This window comes from Strigops habroptila, chromosome 8 (assembly GCF_004027225.2).
Source record: "Strigops habroptila isolate Jane chromosome 8, bStrHab1.2.pri, whole genome shotgun sequence".
Classification (NCBI taxonomy): Eukaryota; Metazoa; Chordata; class Aves; order Psittaciformes; family Psittacidae; genus Strigops; species Strigops habroptila.
Genome location: NC_044284.2, coordinates 5,196,424 through 5,214,387, shown reverse-complemented (window position 1 = coordinate 5,214,387; position 17,964 = coordinate 5,196,424). Strand labels below are relative to the sequence as shown.

Genomic DNA, 17,964 nt, shown 5'->3' with positions numbered 1-17,964 from the left:
TAAATACATTTATTAAAAGTAATTCAAAACCAAGGCAACCGGCAAATACTAAGGCATTCCATTCCTGCCTGCATTGCCCACGATCAGAGAATATTTCTTAGGCATATCCAAGGTATAAGAGCACTAATCCAAGAAGCCATGTCAGGCAGACTGGAAGTTGGTAAAGCTGTTGTGAAAAAGAGAACACTTGTGATTGTTAACATCAGAAGTCCTGTGATTATTAACATTAGCCAGAGGCTCCCTGCATATAATACAACGGTGGGGAGGGTGTGTGAACGCTGAGGATTTCCCGTGGATTCTCTTATGACTGCATTCGAGTTAAATCAGTATGTGGGTGCAGCTGCTTCAAATAACCGCGTCAGAAGCAAGACTAGCACCATCACAGTAAGTTAATGTTTAGCTTTTGTTTAATGTTAAAACCTGTATTACTTGCCCAAGTAACACAGACTTCCCTTCAAAACTAATTGGATAAAATTATTTCTTTTCAAGGTGCACATTATACTGAGTATCTTGAGGAATTCAGATTGTTCTCTTTAGTTTTCCATTCTCCTCATTTCCATTACTCCATTCTCAGTATTTTAATTTACTGTATGTCCAGTATTTCTGGATACTTTAGCACATGTAACCACTCTTAGTTTTAGTCTTAGTATGTAATAAGCTCCAAGTTGCCATAGAACTGAACAGGAAGGTAAGAAGGTATTATAAAACCACATTCATCTTCTGACACTTTGAGTGACAAACACCACACTTGTATAATCAGCAGCTGATTTCTATCTTTTACACCAACCCTGCATCACTAGGATAACAACACTCAATGTTGATATAGCTGGGTAGGAAACTTAAATATTAACAGGTAGCAATAAATCAGTGTAACTTTTACTGCTTGGGCATTAAGATACACCAAAGTTTTGACACTGGCATACAAAAACGGATAATGTGTGAACTGCAGAATGGAAAGGCTGTACAGTAAATAACACCTCAGTATGATTTATGTTCTACCTCTGCTGCTTTCATGCATTTAGAATATTACTTTGGTTTTGCACACCCACTGAATGCCAAGTCAGTGCATGTTACACCTTTTCTGTTTCTGTTCTGGCTTACGTGGCCCAGCTTTTCATGGGGGTTCTCTCTACTGAGGCTTAACTGGGAATTCTGTCTTTAGCAGGTAGCTGAAAAAGCCTGAAATGCCTTACTTTTTAGCATTTAGCAAAGCCTGGGCACAATGAGTCCTTGAAGAAGAGCTAAACACTTCAGAGCTGGAATAAAGCACCTGCTCTCACATATGACGAAGATCTCATGTACTGAGTGAAAAATATATCCCCTAATGAACATATGCCAAGAACTGTTCAGAACCAGACATAACAGGAATGAAACATTTAGATCCTTGCCAGCCATATGGGAGACCTGCATTTCATGCTTACTGCCAGCCTGTCATTCTGAGGGTTGGCATAGAGCACTGGATGAAGTAATGGCTTGAGATTATTCAGCAAAACGTTTTAATGTTTGCTTTATGGTCTCCTCTGTGTTGCCGTTCTGTTGCAAGCCTGTAATCTAGCTGAACTTGTACAAACCACTCAGCTGCAGAGGGAGGTGATGCAGAAAGCGTGGCCATCTGGGCCTGCCTGAAGAGGAAAAGCCCTCCCCTTACTGCGGGAGTTGCTGGCTGTTATTAAAAGCAGCATTGCTTTTACAGGAGTGCCAAATTTTACTAATTAATTTTCAGATTTATGCTTCAGAGTGACTCTGGCAGCAATTATATTATTCAAAAAGCAGTCGCAGACTGTTCTAGAATCTTAAAGCACCAGTCTCTTCACACTCTGCAGAGCTAGAGCTGTAATACTTTGTGAGCTCCTCACATTTGGTTTCCAGATACACGTCTTTCCTTTAGAGTAACTCCTGCCAAAAGAAAAGTAACTTATCCTTACAGTAATATTTTTGTGACCTGTCTTTTCATCAAAGCAGCCTTCTTTGGTAAGCGCACTGAACACGAAAGCCATAACATGCTACACATCTCATTACTTTTAACCCTACACTGTGGCATAATCTTTTGGCCCAAAGCCTTGCAGCCAAAAAGCATCTGAACAGCAGACTCCCAGCTCCTGACTTTGGCTCTGCTAAACATCCTGCATTAAAAGAAATGACCATCAAGTCATAAACACAGCAAGGCAAACAAAAACCAAACTTACGTTAGCAGTGTCCCCACTAATTTCAGTTGGACTGGGACGTCTCACACCGCATGAAGTGTTGAGATAGCCTCTGGTGAAGGAGCAATTGGTAATTTTTTCACTACTTCACGAGTCTTACATCCCTCATCTGTGTTAACATGGGCCCAAACAAGCTCCCTTCTTATTTTGGAGGAAATAGGGGGCTTTAGACTGTAACAGGCCCGCAGATGGTTTTAATACCCTGTCCAGTAAGCGACGGGAGCCTGTTCCCAATCAATGAGACGCGTTATTTATTAACTGACTTCTTCATAATTGTCCCCAGACGGGGCCCGACCACTTTCCGGCAGACCTGAGCGCCGAGGGGACCTCGGGGGTGGCTCTCGGCTCCACGAGCCCCACTCCCGCCCCTCATGGCCCGGGAGCGGGAAAAAAGACGCGCACAGCCCCACAGCCTCGACGCGGCTGAGGAGAGAAGGCGGAGTCTCCCCTCATCCCGCCTCACTCCCTCACGGCTGCGGCCCTCCCCTGGAGCCGCGGCTGGGGGCGCGGGCGGGCTCTCCCCCGGTTGGGGCGGCCGCTGCCCGCCCTTCTTGCCCGCTGACAGCTGCTGTCGCTCGGCGCCCGCCGGTGCCGGAGGGAGCGCGGCCGCCCGTGCCCGAGGGCCGCCGCACTCGTCCCCTCTTCCCTCGCCGCTGCCGCGCGTGTGCCGAGCCGAGCCGAGCCGGCGGCCGCAGCGGCAGGCGGGGAAGCGCTCCTCACCGCTCCGCCTCCGATCGCCGCCCGCTGCGGGGATGTGTGATTGCCATGGCGAGGCGGCTCTTCCCGGGGGCCTGGCTCAGGAAACCCCACTACGCGCAGGTAGGCCGGCGGCGGGCCGTGGCAGCACCCTTCCCTCCCCGCTCGTACCCCCCTGCGAAGTTACCTCCGGAGCGGGCGCCCCCCGCCGGGCTCGCCGCTTCCCCCGGCCCGCCGCGGGTGCGGCCGGCGTTCGCTCGGCTGCGCAGCGCGGCGGCGGGGCTGAGGCGCAAGCCGCGGCCGGCGGGCCCCTCGGCGGCGGGTCCCGGGGCACGGGAGCAGGTGGCGGGCGGCCTCGGCGGCCGCCGCGCCTGTTGCCGCCGGTCGGATCGGGCCTCGCTTGCCGCTTGCGGGGTGCAGCGGGCGGCCCGCGCTGCTGGACCTGTTACGCGGCCGTCGGCCCCCTCGGGCTTTCCAGTTGTGCAGCTACACGTTGCCAGGGCCCGGAGGAACTCTGATGCGTCTCTCCGCTTGTCCCTCCTTTACACCTGTGGCCGGCGCCGTGGACATCCATCCCATCCGCGGACGGAATAGAGTTTGCATGAGCAGACTCATTTATTTCACGCGTCCTAAAAGAATCAGTGTGAGGCACTTTCCCGTTGCTGTCGAGTAGTTAGTAGCTCCATGCATTTGTGCATGCGTTCATAGACACGCTTTTGCGTTTACATGTACAGGTACGTGTTTGTATTAAGTTAAGCTGCCTTTGTAAGGATGCTTCGGTTGAAAGCGCTGTGGCTGTCGTGTAGCAGGAAGCTCCATGGTGAAATGTTAGTCAGTTACGACGCTGTGGTACATTAGAGGGTTATTCTTTGGGATTCCTTTTCGTCTGTTGCATTATATTAACTAAACTGAGCATTTGTTGAGTTGGAGAGGATAAATAAAATGTTCACTTATATATGCTACTTATGTGTTTGTCATCTGTTGATATCTTATGGACTGCTTTGTGATCATCGGATTAAAAAATGTCAACATCATCCTGATGCATTTTAGTCTTGAATGTTTTAATTCGTCCTTGTCTGGAACTTTTATGATCTTGTTCTCCTTTCGGAAGTTCCTGAAATAGGACGTAACATTTAAGAAGTGTACAGATATGGGTATGATCTTACCCTCTTTAGTGCTAGGTTTATAGTATGTATCTGGGTCAGTATCACTTTAACTGATAGACCAGAAAATATTCCTCTCAATCTATTACCAAGGTAGACACTTGGACAGCATTTGGATTTCCATAGGAGTAAGCCCCTGATAAAAATGAAGATAATTCATAATCTACATGCCACCTTTCATATTAGGATTCTCCAGAGTGGTTTTTGCCTTGGTAAGTCACTGATCATTATATGGTGATGTCTGATAACATTCTTCTCCATTCTTCTTGTCAACATTTACTTTAAGGCCTTTTAAGCAAAATGTTATTTCAAAATCTGCTGAGAAACAGGAAAACAACAACAGCAAAATCATTGATTAGAAAAGCCAAGGTAGTTAAATATTTGCTTCTATTGCAGAGTGAAAAAAATATTTCTGACTGTGCTTTTTTATACTTTCTTACAGCTCCATGTAAATGTTACGCAGATTTAGTTTAGAAAATCTAATAGTGGCTTTGTCAGCCTCAACACATTTGTCTGTGTTAGACAGCGAATGTATGTTGATATTTGATACATCCATAGAATGGCAGCAAGCTATCAATATATTGGCTTTTCCTGTCACTGTATGTTACTGGTACATGACAAATGTGGCCATTTGCTATACTAATTGCTGAGTGCTTCGTTGAGATTTGTCTCCAAAGAAGCCAATGTTCTCTAAATGGTAGATGTTGGCTCACTTAGATGTAGCTGCAAGCAAGGTAGAAAGGTGTTTGTAGCATTGCTATGCACTATTTCAATAGCACACTGAGGAAGATGGCTGTACAATGGAAGGTATTGCTGAGTGACTTCCAGATGTTGTTGGCTGGTGTTCCAGACCATTTGAAAACTGTGTTGTGAAGCGAGCTGATAGAACATCAGGTTCTGCAAGACAGAGCTTAATACCTGCTCTAGCTTTCTTGCTGTAAGAGGAACAGGGTGCTGAGAGTTGGGTTGCAACTGATACTCTGTGGCAAATGTGTTTTTATCATTATTTATTTATTTAATTTAATTTACGTGTTCTTAGCCAGAAGGATGTGCTGCCAAGTGTCAGCTTATGTAAAAGGAGTAGGGTGAACTCTTGGATATTGCACTTAAACCCAAAACCTAGTGGTTAGGGACTCACAGAGACTATGTTTCACCACAAAACAGTAATTCTGAGATGCAAAGTTTTCCCACTGCTTAGGCTGCAAGTCATGTAATAATAGAAAACAAATAAAACAAACCACAGAAGTCAGACCTGAGAAACTTTTAAATGCTACTAAATACCACCAAAGTACAATTAGATTTTTGTTTTTAATAGGGTCTTACAGTTGGGTGGTTAACACTGTTCACATTTTACATTTTACCAGGAGACGTTAGTGTCCCAGATTTGGGAGACAATTGTCCTGAAGTTCCTTCTGATAGCTGTAGTTAGCAATTGCATCACGAGGCTGAGGGAAAGCCAGTGGGATTGTGCATTACAATAGCTGTGTAAAGAACAATTGCGTGCCTGAAAGGTTTCTGGCCTCTAGAGATTCTGGACCAAGTCTACAGACTCTTTAGAGATGTCCCATGGACTTCAGTATTGTACCAGAGACTATCTTTGGTGATCTAAAGAATAAACAGGTTTTAAAGCCCTCCATAACAGGATTTTTCTGTATCACCTTTTAAAGGAGAAATGTTCTGTTTTCTACCTTGGTCATTGTTTTATTTCAAAAGATATTCCCAACTCTGTTTACTGGGTTTGATTACTCAGGACACAAATAAAGACACCTGCATAATGTTAAGTATGCACTGTCTGCTCTTAAAGATGTGAATGTATCCAGTACATGGCATCCCCGGCAGCGTGGGCTAATGAGCTCAGACATCGTGTCAGCCTACCTGAAATGCATCCTGTGATCCGTGAACCAACCTGAACAGAGAACAAAGCAGGGTTTCTTACACTATCAGCCTACAATTTTTGTTTGTTTGCTCTTTCCCATTGCTCATATGTAAAACAAATGGAGTGAGCAACTCTCTTTTGGAGAGGATTAGTGCAGTATGGTTATGTGGAATACTTTGCAGGATTAAGCTCTCTGTGCTATTCAACAAAGAAACACTTTCATACTCTTTAACCATAAAAACATTTTGAATAAAAAAGCACACTTACCAAAACCTGGCAAGTTATGTTGCATTTTGATCTGCTTCTCTCCATATGCTTTGGAGCGCATCCAGGCTTGAGTTTTGCCAGAAGTGGTTTTCCAGTTCTGTTTCAGGGGATGAATGCCTACTTCTTATTCAATGCACATGACTTAGTAGAATATCCAAGTGATGGAAGAAGTTGACTCTGTAGTATCCTTTCAAGCACTACAAGTGCTTTCCTTCATTCTTGTGTTCTCTGGTTCACGCTTAAAAGCCTTGGTGGAAGAGCGGAGCAGAAGAGAGAAATCCTGTTTCCTGGTTTTGAACAGTTTCTTCCTTTTTTAATTATTTCGGAACTCTCAGTTCTTCTGTTGCTCTGAGTATGTTGTTATTAAAAGTTTCCTAGCAGTTTGTCACAATTCCAAATCAAGTCTGTCTGTATGTATTGCTTCCTAATCTCTGCCTGGGACTTCTTGCTCAGAGAAGTGTTCAAATGGTCTGCAGAACATATCTGCAGTAGATCTGCTGTATTCAGGGTGCATTAGTGCACGTGTGACCTAACGAGGCTCAGTAAATCTCTGCCCCTGCTGCATTAGTACAGCATGTGCACATCAGTTCTGGTGCTTCCTAGGTCAAGTGGACTCAGCGTGTCTACACTCACAGACCAGTTCTGGGAATGGAAGTTTGGTAGGGAGAATGTATGGGGAGAAACCAAATAACAATCGGGTCTTTTGCGGAATGTGATAAGGAAGTCCTTATTAGAAAAATAATTCCCTTTGAATCAAAGAGAGGGGAACTTGTGGTCTTCTGTGAGCAGATGTATGCTCTTGTCCATGCCCTGAACTGGCAGCTTGTCAGTCTTCTGCAAGTCAAAAGCTATGCGACTGCATTGGCACAATGCTGAGCCCAAAATAAATCTGGCTTCTCTGGAACTTCCTGCCAAGTATATGATGTAGTCAGATGGCATTTGGGGAGGATTTTCTGTCCCAAACACATTCTCTTTCCGCCTGTGAAGGAGGACAAATTTGGATAAATGCACGTGTACAGTATTCTCTTCTGTACTATGAATAGGGTCAATACTGTGCAGTGGTCCTGAGGCCTGCAGACCTCTGATGGTCTCTGAGATTGTACTAAACGGTATGCATTTAATTGCATTGAATAGCACTTTGATTTAAAGTTCAGTATTATAAAGGTTCATGGAAGGAGTCAGAAAGAAACTTTGAGGAATGAAGAGGGTTTGTTGTCCCAGAAACTTTGGTTCCCAAACAGTTTTTATAGATGAAACAGCTTTGCCTTAAGTTGTCACAATTATCCTATTATCTTTCCCAGATTTTACCAGGAGTTTTGTGTGCTATATTATTTGTATTCTACAATATTAGGATTATTAGAAGTAGTTAAAAAAACCCAAACAACATAAACCTGTCACTAAAGGAAATCACTGTATCTTATTTTTCAAGTAGATGAAGATAATCATTAGCACTTACTTACTATAATTCCTGATTCATAGGAGCTTCCTCGTACATATGTGTGGGGAAATACTGAAGAAAGTTGATTTATTAGAAGTTTCAGTGATCCTATTTTAAGAGCAGACGTTTTGTAGAGAAGAGTCTTGTGACAGGCTTTAGGAAGACCATTGTCAGAATTGTCTGTAGAAATGAGGATGTGATAAAACCATTTTTAGTTCTTGCCGTAGGTGTTCTGCAGTGTATTTTGAAGGCCTGGGTAATTAAATAGTTATGAAAGGCTCACTGCTAAAAACAAAAGTAAAATGGAAAGAAAGCAACTACTTTTTTTGGTCTTTGCTATTCAAACTGCCCCCAGCATCCTGCTCTCCCCAGACTTACTTTCCAGACTGACTGCAGCTGTGGAACGATACTCTTTAATATATTTGCATTTAGTATCTGTGAGTGACATTTGTCTTCTTCTTGTGGTTGCTTGTTCATAGTAATCTGCAACCCGTGGGGGTTTTTTTTTGAAGTTTTATGAGCTTTTCTCACACAGATGTTGCTCAAATCACTGAGAACTGTCTGCCATTATGTTTGGTATCCTTTGGTATTCTTGGGTAGAATTTCACATGATAAAAGAAGTTCTCATGTTACTTTGAATGTCTGAAAGTGTGTGTGATGGAGTTAGAGATCCAGATTTGGCTTCTGTAAGCTAGAAAGCCCCAGACAACGTGCTGGTATGTTGAAGTAAACATAACCAGGAACTTTGCACTGATGAAGTTTTTGGCGTGGACAGTTTTTATGTGTGGTGTTGGGTATCCAGATGTGGAATGTATTTCAAATTGTGATAGTTTCTGGCAAATCATACTTCTCTTTGGAGAAATAAAACTATAAATTGCATTTAAGAGAAAGCATTTAAAGTTGCCAGAAGGCTTCGTGCTTATCAGAAGAAAGGAAGTGTCCTGCTATAGCTTCAGCCTTGATTTGATTACTTTGGTTTGAGACAGTATCCATTTTATACTAACAACAACAACAACAATTTCCCCTTATGTTCCTTGTTTCCCAACTTGGATAACAGAACTTGAAGGAAATACTTGGAACGCAATGTAGGATGCTTTGTGGGGTGAACTGGGACTTAGACCGCATGAATAGGGCCCCTATACCCAGCCCCATGATTGTAAATACTGATGTTCATGCATGTGTTTCTTTGGCACAGGATCTTAGCATTGTTGAGATGTAACTTAAGTTCTTTTATACTGTAAGAATAAATACTCTGGATGTGGTTTGTTTATAGATAGCCATCTTGACAAGGAAAAAAGTAGGAAATGAATTGAATACACTTTGAGTTAACTTGATCCCCACCCCAAGATTTGCATAGTTGGTCCTGCTCTTGTGTTGCAGCCTGCCCTTTTGTAGCTAAAAGGAGAAAGCCATGAACTTGAATGTTTTAAAAGAATTGAATTATGCTGCTTACACTGGAAACTTTTTTAAGCTTGCTTTTAACTTTCTGGAAGAAATAGCACCTAGGCTTATCGGAAGAATGGGACCTATAGGGAAAGTGTTTCCTTCAAGAATGTGCAGGGGGTATGTGAAGCTACAGGGTAACTTCTGGTAGGTTTCAATAAGAGTTAATTTTAAGAAATGCAATTAAACTCCATGAATGAAAGACACTTGAAGATTAAAGTACATGAGATGGCAGAAAAAGCACCCAGCTTTGCTACTGAATTCTTAAATACCTTTGCTGGGATAGTCCAAGCTGCTGCTCTGACCCCATGCTCCATTAGACTACTATACATACAGCTAAAGTGGTAGAGTGAGCATGCCCCCCCATATCTCAGCTGCTCCAGCTCACTGTTTGTTTGACTACTGGAAACTTCCAGTGAAAATCTTGTTTAATGAAGAAGATGATTCTCAGAGTATGAGACCTGTCCGTGTTTGCTTCTACAGACTTCTGCTATGCGGTGGTAACCTTCAACAGATGGGTTGGGCAAGTGTGTGGAAGTGGGAATACTGGGCAGCAGTTTGCCCACCTGACTAGAAGTCAATCCTGACAAAAAGATGAGCACAAAAACCGAATGAACATGCCTTTGTTGCATAGTTATCAATAGTGGAGTCTGATCTGATTTTATCAAAACACCATGCTTTAATTACGAATACCTTTTGTAAGTTCAGATGCTGCTGTATCTCCTTGTGCTTGCAAAGGCTTGAACTAAGATTTCAGTTCTCTTCTACAGGGGATGGTGTGGGTTGTGTGACTGGGTAGTGTTTCTGAACTCATTGGTAAAGTACCAGTTCTCACTTACTGCTGGGTCACATGTAGGACGACTTCTACTGCTTTCATCAGTTCAAGTAGTGAGGTTTGCAAGAAAGTTTATGATTCTGTATGCTGTATGCATGTAGGTATGGTGGTTCATCTTTTTTTAAGCTAGCAAATTGCGCTAAGTCCTGCAGTTCTGTCATTTCAGTATGTTCTTCAATGGAAAAGGCTTATATATGGTATTTCTCTTTTTTTGATGCTACCTAGCCCCTTGTTACCAGTTTTGTTTCTTGGCTGTTCTGTCCTCCCTATCCCCAGCTTCCTTATACATTTTCTAAGCTGTTTCTAGATGTGCTGTAAACCACACAGCATTACTGTTGGTCTCCTTTTTGTACTCCATCCAGTTTGTACCCATATTGTGGATACTGTATTTAAAGGAAATTACATGTTACTCCAACTAAGGTCTTTGTGGCTCTGAGGAAAATAGCAGAAATTATTCCTGCCTTACAACACTCAACAAAATACCATCAAAGGAGAACTGGTTGAAGGAACTATCTAGTCAAGATTTATCACCAGAATAAAAGCAGTTAGTTGTATTTATCTCTTTGTTTAACTATGCAGTTTTAAGGTCAAGTCAAGTGAGTGTGTGTGAAGGAGGGAAGGAATAGGGATGCACAGCCGAGGCACGCAGCAGGACCACAGCTGCATGGATTGGCATCACCTTTGGGTGTTTTGGAACTGACCTTTCTTGAATTATTTCTTCCAAGAGAAAAGGGTGTAATGCAAGCTGGTTGTCTGTCATGTTTTTATAAATACTCATAAATTACTGTAGTCTCTCTAGTTAAAAAAAACCTGACTTATTTACATCTACTCAGTTCTGTGTTTTGTCTCCATTTTAAAGCTGGTTAATATTGTTCATCCTGTTGCCATCTTTTGGAACCCACTTGTCTCCTCTCCCAGGTCTCCCTCCATAAGCTTTCCAAACTTTCAGCTCATGGCTGAGAGTTTACTCTGAAGTGATATCACGTTTTCCATTTTATTTTTCTCAGCTTGTCTCTTGGTTGTTCACAATCAAATATTTGCTTAGTTTCATAAAAGTTGTCCTGGAATCAGAAATCCTCAAACATAGACCAGATGCAAATGTCTTTAGTTGTCTGTTTAACACTGTCCAGTTGCTAACCTCAGCCCTGATTTGGAGGCACCGAGGGTATGAGGCATTTCAAGCTCCTGCTTCCAACAAGTTCGCTTCTCCAAGGTGTATCATCTGTCAGAGACTTCTAGCAGCGACATAGTGATGCCTGTGATGAGCTTTCAGACACCAGTGGTTAAGAAAGCTTTTTATTTTGAAGAAAATGTGATCTGAATCAACAACTTCAGCTGAAGTATTTATTGGCACTGATAATTCCTTTTTTCTTTCACCAAAGCAAGTTCTCCTGGAGGAAAAAGGGAGCATATTTGGGATATATATTGTATGTTCTCACTCTTTGATGTCATCTATTTGTAGCTATTGCTGAAGATGAGGATGCTAACAGAAATGGATCTCATACTGACCCATGCACTTTCCTTGTATCCTGCTGCTAAAGCAAGTTATGACTTTCTAATTCTTTTCTAATCCTGATGTATGAAAACCAAACTGTTAGCACAACAGACTCAGAGGAGGGAAAAACCATATCAAAATGTGCCTCCTCCCTTACAAGGCACTTAGCTGTCCCTGAATTCTTCATTTATAAATACTTTTTTCCTCTGTCCCTAGCTGAAAAAAGTAAATGTGAGGCCACAGAAGCAGCAGGAAAGTCTTGCGTACAGTTATGGGAAAGACCACTGAAGGCAAGGCCAGTACAGAGGAATTTTACTTGCATAATTAAATGGTGTCCTTTCAAGGAAGGATGATTTTGACCAAACTGGTTCTTGCAGGCAGGCTCGCCCTATGAGGATCTATCACCTTCTATTTATTTATGTCTTGATTTTTCTTCTACCTACATAAGTCAAACTGACCTCCCCTGTCCGTTTTGCTCACTGAAGGAAGCAAATGTTCCATGTAATGCGGTCTGCCTATTTTATCACTATGGAAGTCAGATTCTTAAAGGTGAAATAGTAAATCATGTTTGTTCCTATCATTGTGACTACTACTGAATGAATTACCAAGAATATTTTCTCTTTTGTGTCCTCTAGGTACGTTTCTCATATATGCGGATAAAGTATCTCTTCATCTCTTGGTTAGTAGTATTTGTTGGCAGCTGGGTTACATATGTTCAGTACTCCACCTACACAGAACTATGCAGAGGACATGACTGTAGGAAAATAATAGTAAGTATATTTAGAATAGCTTTCCTAAGTGTTTTTCCTGAGTAATTCCACAGCCAATTCAGCCAATGCAACATGTAAATTAATCAAATTCTGATATTCCATCATGTTGAAGATTACATCTTCAGTGACAGATAAAACCAGTTATGTTTCTTAACCTTGTTTGGTATGGGGTTATCAAAATTGTTTTCTTAGGTTTTTCTTTCAAGAGTCAGTGTTGAGAGAGATGCAGTTGTTGCCTCCTTTCTTGGGCAATTTGTTAAATATTTTTCTCCCTGTTTGTTGCAGTGTGATAAGTACGAGACTGGAGTTATTGATGGGTCAGCGTGTAGCAGTCTTTGTGCTAAAGAAACACTGTATTTTGGAAAATGTTTGTCAACAAAGCCCAATAACCAGGTAAGGCTTTACTCATCCAACCTGGTTTTATCATTTCCCACTGAAATATCATTGTCTGGACATCAAGTAGAGCTTTGTGTCAGCAAGCTCTGTCTGTTTAATACAGATGACTTCAAATAGTATTTGTTGTGACATGCATGTTTTTTTAATATATATGTGTGTGTATATAATATACTTATACATAGAATATATAGGTATGTTATTAACACAGTATATATAATATGCATGTATATATAATATGCCTTTATATAATATGACATTGTTCTGATATGTAGGTGGGTATATTATAATTTTATAATGCATATACATGTATTTTAGAAACACATATATATAAAATACACTTTTTGACAATACTTTTGTATATTTATGAGTATATATGTGTATATATATACACATATATATGGATTTCTATATATGTATATATGAATGAATAACTATACTTTTGTACAGCATACTACTACTCTGCTATCCTGCTTCCCAAATAGAAGCAGCAGCCTCTTAACAACCTAGGCATATTTCTACTGTGGTAGTAATGCCAAGAAACTGTTTATCAAGCTGTCTTTGTATTTTATCAGTGTAGTGTCTCTTACCTGCCTTCAGTAGTGTGTTGTATTTGAAGTTGCCATTGTTTGAGTGTGCTCTGGGCATTGTCTGTAGATAGGCCTCAGTTTTCTGTGTTGCTACTTGACTCTTGAAGCAGTGGTCGGAGTAGAGGTGGTCTTTAGATGATGGACTTCTACAGTGTTTTTTTACCTTTTCCCCTCTTTTCCTGCATAGATGTATTTAGGAATCTGGGGAAATCTGCAAGGTGTTATAAAATGCCAGATGGAAGAAGCTGCTCAGCTTGATCTTGGTACTGACCCAGAACCAAGGAAGGAAATAGTCCTATTTGATAAACCAATGAGAGGAACCACTGTTGAGAAATTCAAAGAAATGGTATATAGTCTTTTTAAGGTAAGTACATGTTTGTTTAGTCTATTTTGACATCATAAAACTTTATTTTCCTGCAGCTGGAGCGAATACCTTATTGTATGAGCCTTGTTCAAGTGCATATTAGAAAGATAATCAGCATAAAAACAATTTTTCCCGGAGGTGTTTATCTCAAAGGTTGAAGTAAGTAATTACCAGGTTTTTTCCTTACTACTTAACAGATGGAACCTGGTATGCATCAGTCACGTCTACAGATTTCACTTGTATTTGCATAGAAATACAAGTGTGGTAAAGATATGGTTTTGTTTGGGGGTTTTTTTTGCTGCTTTTGGGGTTACTGTAACCAAGTAGAAAGACTGAAGCACAATTTGAAAACCGTGCTTGGGAAGAGTGAGTATGTTAACTGAGCAGCAGGAATCTCTCTATCCAGAATGATCAGCCATGCTTCTCCCAGTTCTTTCTGTGTTATATTAATGTGAAACATATTTCTAGTGCCTTAGTGCAACCCCAGAATTTTTGTAACTCAGCACTTTCGATGCTTTGATGTCTCTGGTGACGGAAATAATGGTGTTCTAGCTGAGATACACGTGTACACATGCACACGCATGTAACACTGTGTAAAGCTGATGACAGTTATTGTGTATTGCAGTAGCTTTGTCTCTTAAGAATGGGTGAACAGCAGGTGTTTCAGAGTAGTTTTATTGGAGAATTTGGGAGAAGTTTATCTTGCCTTTCTCTGTGCATTGGTGGTAGTTGAAAATGCAACGGTTTCCAGCAATGGCTTCTTTCTCTGTACTGATACAATGGAGGTGGTTATATCAAATAATGAAATTAAAGATTTCGGTACACTTATGCTATGGGATTTGTACCCAGTGTGTCCTGATACTTTTATAGTTGGCCATTATGTAGTTGAGGTTTAATCAGCTGAAAACTAAACCTAATCTAAAGATTGGAATTCCACATACTTTTTCTAAGAGAATATTAAACAAGCTACTTGATATAGTTTTTGTAAAGACTGCCCTGACCAAGAACAGTGTTTGAATTCTAATGTTTGCATTTTGAAATGCACAGAACACTAGCACTTTCAGAAGATCATATACGTGATGCCTTTGAAAACAGAACACAAAGGATGCTTTTAAGGGATGTGATAGCAAGTCCTGTAACATCTATAACCTATGGAAACTAGAACATACCCTACCATACTATCCGTAGGAGTAGAAAGACAGGAGGTAGAATGACGAGTGGATTGGGGGTAGTTAATGAAATCATATTTAATCTTTTTCATTTGTTGCTTTCAGGCCAAATTGGGTGAACAAGGAAATCTTTCAGAACTGGTTAATCTCATCCTCTCTTTTGCTGATGGAAACAAAGATGGTAGAGTTTCTTTGCCAGAGGCGAAATCTGCATGGGCACTGCTGCAGCTAGATGAGTTTCTGTTAATGGTGATCTTGCAGGATAAAGAACATACTCCCAAGTTGATGGGGTTTTGTGGAAATCTCTATGTGACCGAAAGAGTTGAATATACCTCTCTCTATGGAATCAGCCTTCCGTGGATTATAGAACTTTTCATTCCCTCCGGCTTCAGAAGAAGCATGGACCAGTGGTTTACTCCATCGTGGCCAAGAAAGGCAAAAATAGCCATAGGGCTTTTAGAATTTGTGGAAGATATTTTTCATGGACCTTATGGAAACTTTCTTATGTGCGATACAAGTGCCAAAAACTTGGGATATAATGACAAATACGATTTGAAAATGATAGACATGAGAAAAATTGTGCCAGAAATGAATCTGAAGGAAATAATTAAAGATCGCCAGTGTGAATCAGACTTAGACTGTATTTATGGTACAGACTGTAGAACTCTATGTGACCAAAGCAAAATGAGATGTACCACAGAAGTAATTCAGCCAAACTTGGCAAAAGCCTGTCAGCTACTTAAAGACTATCTGCTTCGTGGTGCTCCTTCTGATATCCATGAAGAGCTAGAAAAACAACTGTACTTGTGTATTGCCCTGAAAGTCACAGCAAATCAGATGGAGATGGAGCATTCCTTAATACTCAATAACTTAAAAACTTTACTGTGGAAGAAAATTTCCCATACAAATGATTCTTAGCTTCTCCACCAGCAGAAGAGAATCGATGCCTGCCACTAGAGTGGCCTCTACCCATTTGGTAAAAACTATCTCAGCATTTTTTAAAGATGGTTCTTTATTCAGATTTAATTAAAGGCTCTTTAACTCTTGCCCTTCAGTCAGCACCTTGTGACAGGGCTTCTCAAAGAAGGAACATGCCACTGAATGATCTGGTGTTCCAGTGCTGTGTTATGGAAACAAAATCCCTGCATGCTTGACTGTTCTGTGCACTTTGTCAGATCTTGAACAGGATGAAAGTATTCACTGTGCCACCACATCAACTGACGGAACGTCTTAGGATCCTGTGAAAACCATTGCTCGCTTGTGAAATACCCGCGAAAGAAAGGTCGTTATCCCAAGTAGTTTGATGAAGGACCACCACTACTGCAAATAACGTGTCTTGAGTCCAAGCTGCTGTTGTGGATAAACTGAACTGTGAGATTGAAGTTTACTAATACCTTGGCATGGCAGAATTTGCACATTAATAATTTTTAAACTGTGGAAAATTAGAGTTTTCTTCTAAGACTGACAGGTTATGAGAGTTAAATCAGATTCTGTTTACACCTTGTTACCTCATGCTTGCATCTTGAATGTTTAAGTAGTTCCAACATTTCTTAAGCCCTTATATAGTGAACCATGTTGGGAGCCAAGAATTTTGGATTATGTTATTTCTTAAACTCATCTATGTAAGCTAACAGCAATATCGGCATCTGTTTCTAAACCTGTGTTGTACCTCAGTTGAAACCTTTGACCCAAATTAAGCTGTAGCAAATGCTGAAAATTAATGAGTTTGTGGAATAAGCTATCATATGAGAACTAAAGTTAATTAACTTTTTAAAATACTGATAGCAGAAATGTCCAAACAGTGAAAAAAGGAAGGTTGCATAGCATAGGAGCCTGCTGTATGACACGTGGAACAAGTAGCAGTTCTGAATAGTCTTGACTCTTCACTGTCCCTCCAAATTTAGCTACAGACTTGCACTTAGGTCTCTTGAACTATTGCAGGAAGTTTGTAAGCCAGAGCTAAAGCTAACCTGTAGGACAGAAGCTGGATTGTCCACTATCATGGAACATTGCTTAAATGTTCCACCTCATATTCCTAGCTGATAGCAAGCTCTAGTATGTTACTATTCTTTTTTTCTAGTAGCATCTATGAGTTGCTGTTAGGTCTCAGATAATGAGTAAATAAACACCATCTGATCCTGGCACTCCACATGGCATGACCACTGTACCACCTTTAATCTGCATCCCTGTTGTTTCTTAGATTCACATCTATGTTCACAATTTTGCAGAATTGGGCGTTCATAAAACACCTTAATACGCTGCTCAAAAATACCTGTTAATGTTTAATTAACATGTTAATGTTTAAGTGCTTTAGGTATGAAGTAGTTCAATCCTTAATGATTTTAATGGCAGTTATCCATATCTAAGTGCTGGCCCCTTCATCCATTTTCAGCAGAGGTAGGCAGGACAAGTTTTATTTAAATATCTGAAAGGTTGTTAATTGGTTTTAGGTATCCTTTATTAAATGCATCCCTTGAATAATTAAACTGAAGTACAAGACCAACAAAGTCACTTCTCCATTCTGTATGTAATAGTATGCAGCTTGGGTTAAGAGTACTGGTTTGTAAACATCAGCTTTTTAGTTTAAGAATTACTCTGCAAATTATTGTCTTTAACTTGATGTCCTCCAACCACAAGCTAGAAACTATTTGTAGCCAGTGATGCACTCAACTGTAAAGTGGCCATGTTCTTGGTGGAAAAATCTAATTGCTGCTGGGTTTTGGGCAGAGATTATTGAATCCAAACTGTTGGGTATTTTAAACAACTGGAAAACATGTTTTAATAGTGGTTTGTTGTACAGAACCTTCATTTTTATTGCTGTTGCATCAAGTTGGAGCTTTCATTGGAAAAAAATACATTGTTTACAATATATCACAGGCCTCCTTTTCTCTTTCACTAGCAGTACTTACCATCTATCAGCATCTTAAAACATTCGTCCATGTAGCCTACTTGACTCATATTTTAACTGTGCAAGCAACTTCAGTAAATCTAATGGGAAACAAATAAATAGGTACCTGTGAAATTAAGATGTAGAAGAAAATAAGGGATAGGGGCAAGTCACAGCCTCTGTAACTAAGCATGGATATGCAACTTGAAAGTGAATTCTCTTGTCTAAACACTACATCATGTGAAGTATTCAGCTTAAGACAGTACTTGTTTCAGTAGCAGCCAGAGCTTAGAGCTGAGCATGTCAAAGTACTTACTTCAGTTACTGGAGGAAGCTTAAATACTTCAATTAGACATCTATTCCTCTATCAGCTA

General features: G+C 40.8%; 1 protein-coding gene and 1 long non-coding RNA gene across 2 annotated transcripts; both read left to right on the top strand.

The window, feature by feature from the left end:
- The first annotated feature begins 2,654 nt into the window (after window positions 1-2,654).
- Window positions 2,655-17,574, top strand: DIPK1A (divergent protein kinase domain 1A). Its single transcript, XM_030496267.1, has 5 exons — window positions 2,655-3,023; window positions 12,053-12,187; window positions 12,473-12,580; window positions 13,358-13,534; window positions 14,809-17,574. Exons 1-5 carry the CDS (start codon window positions 2,970-2,972, stop codon window positions 15,619-15,621), a joined length of 1,287 nt encoding a protein of 428 aa, XP_030352127.1. The 5' UTR covers window positions 2,655-2,969; the 3' UTR covers window positions 15,622-17,574.
- On the top strand, window positions 3,345-3,862 carry LOC115612238. Its single transcript, XR_003992914.1, has 2 exons — window positions 3,345-3,543; window positions 3,635-3,862. It is a non-coding gene; the product is annotated as an uncharacterized LOC115612238 (long non-coding RNA).
- Window positions 17,575-17,964: the final 390 nt, after the last annotated feature.

Coding starts and splice junctions, on each gene's coding strand:
- DIPK1A (XM_030496267.1), top strand. CDS start 2,970: ATGGCGAGGCGGCTCTTCCCGGGGGCCTGGCTCAGGAAACCCCACTAC. Junction 3,024..12,052: donor GGAAACCCCACTACGCGCAG/GTAGGCCGGCGG, acceptor TGTGTCCTCTAG/GTACGTTTCTCATATATGCG. Junction 12,581..13,357: donor CAACAAAGCCCAATAACCAG/GTAAGGCTTTAC, acceptor TTTCCTGCATAG/ATGTATTTAGGAATCTGGGG.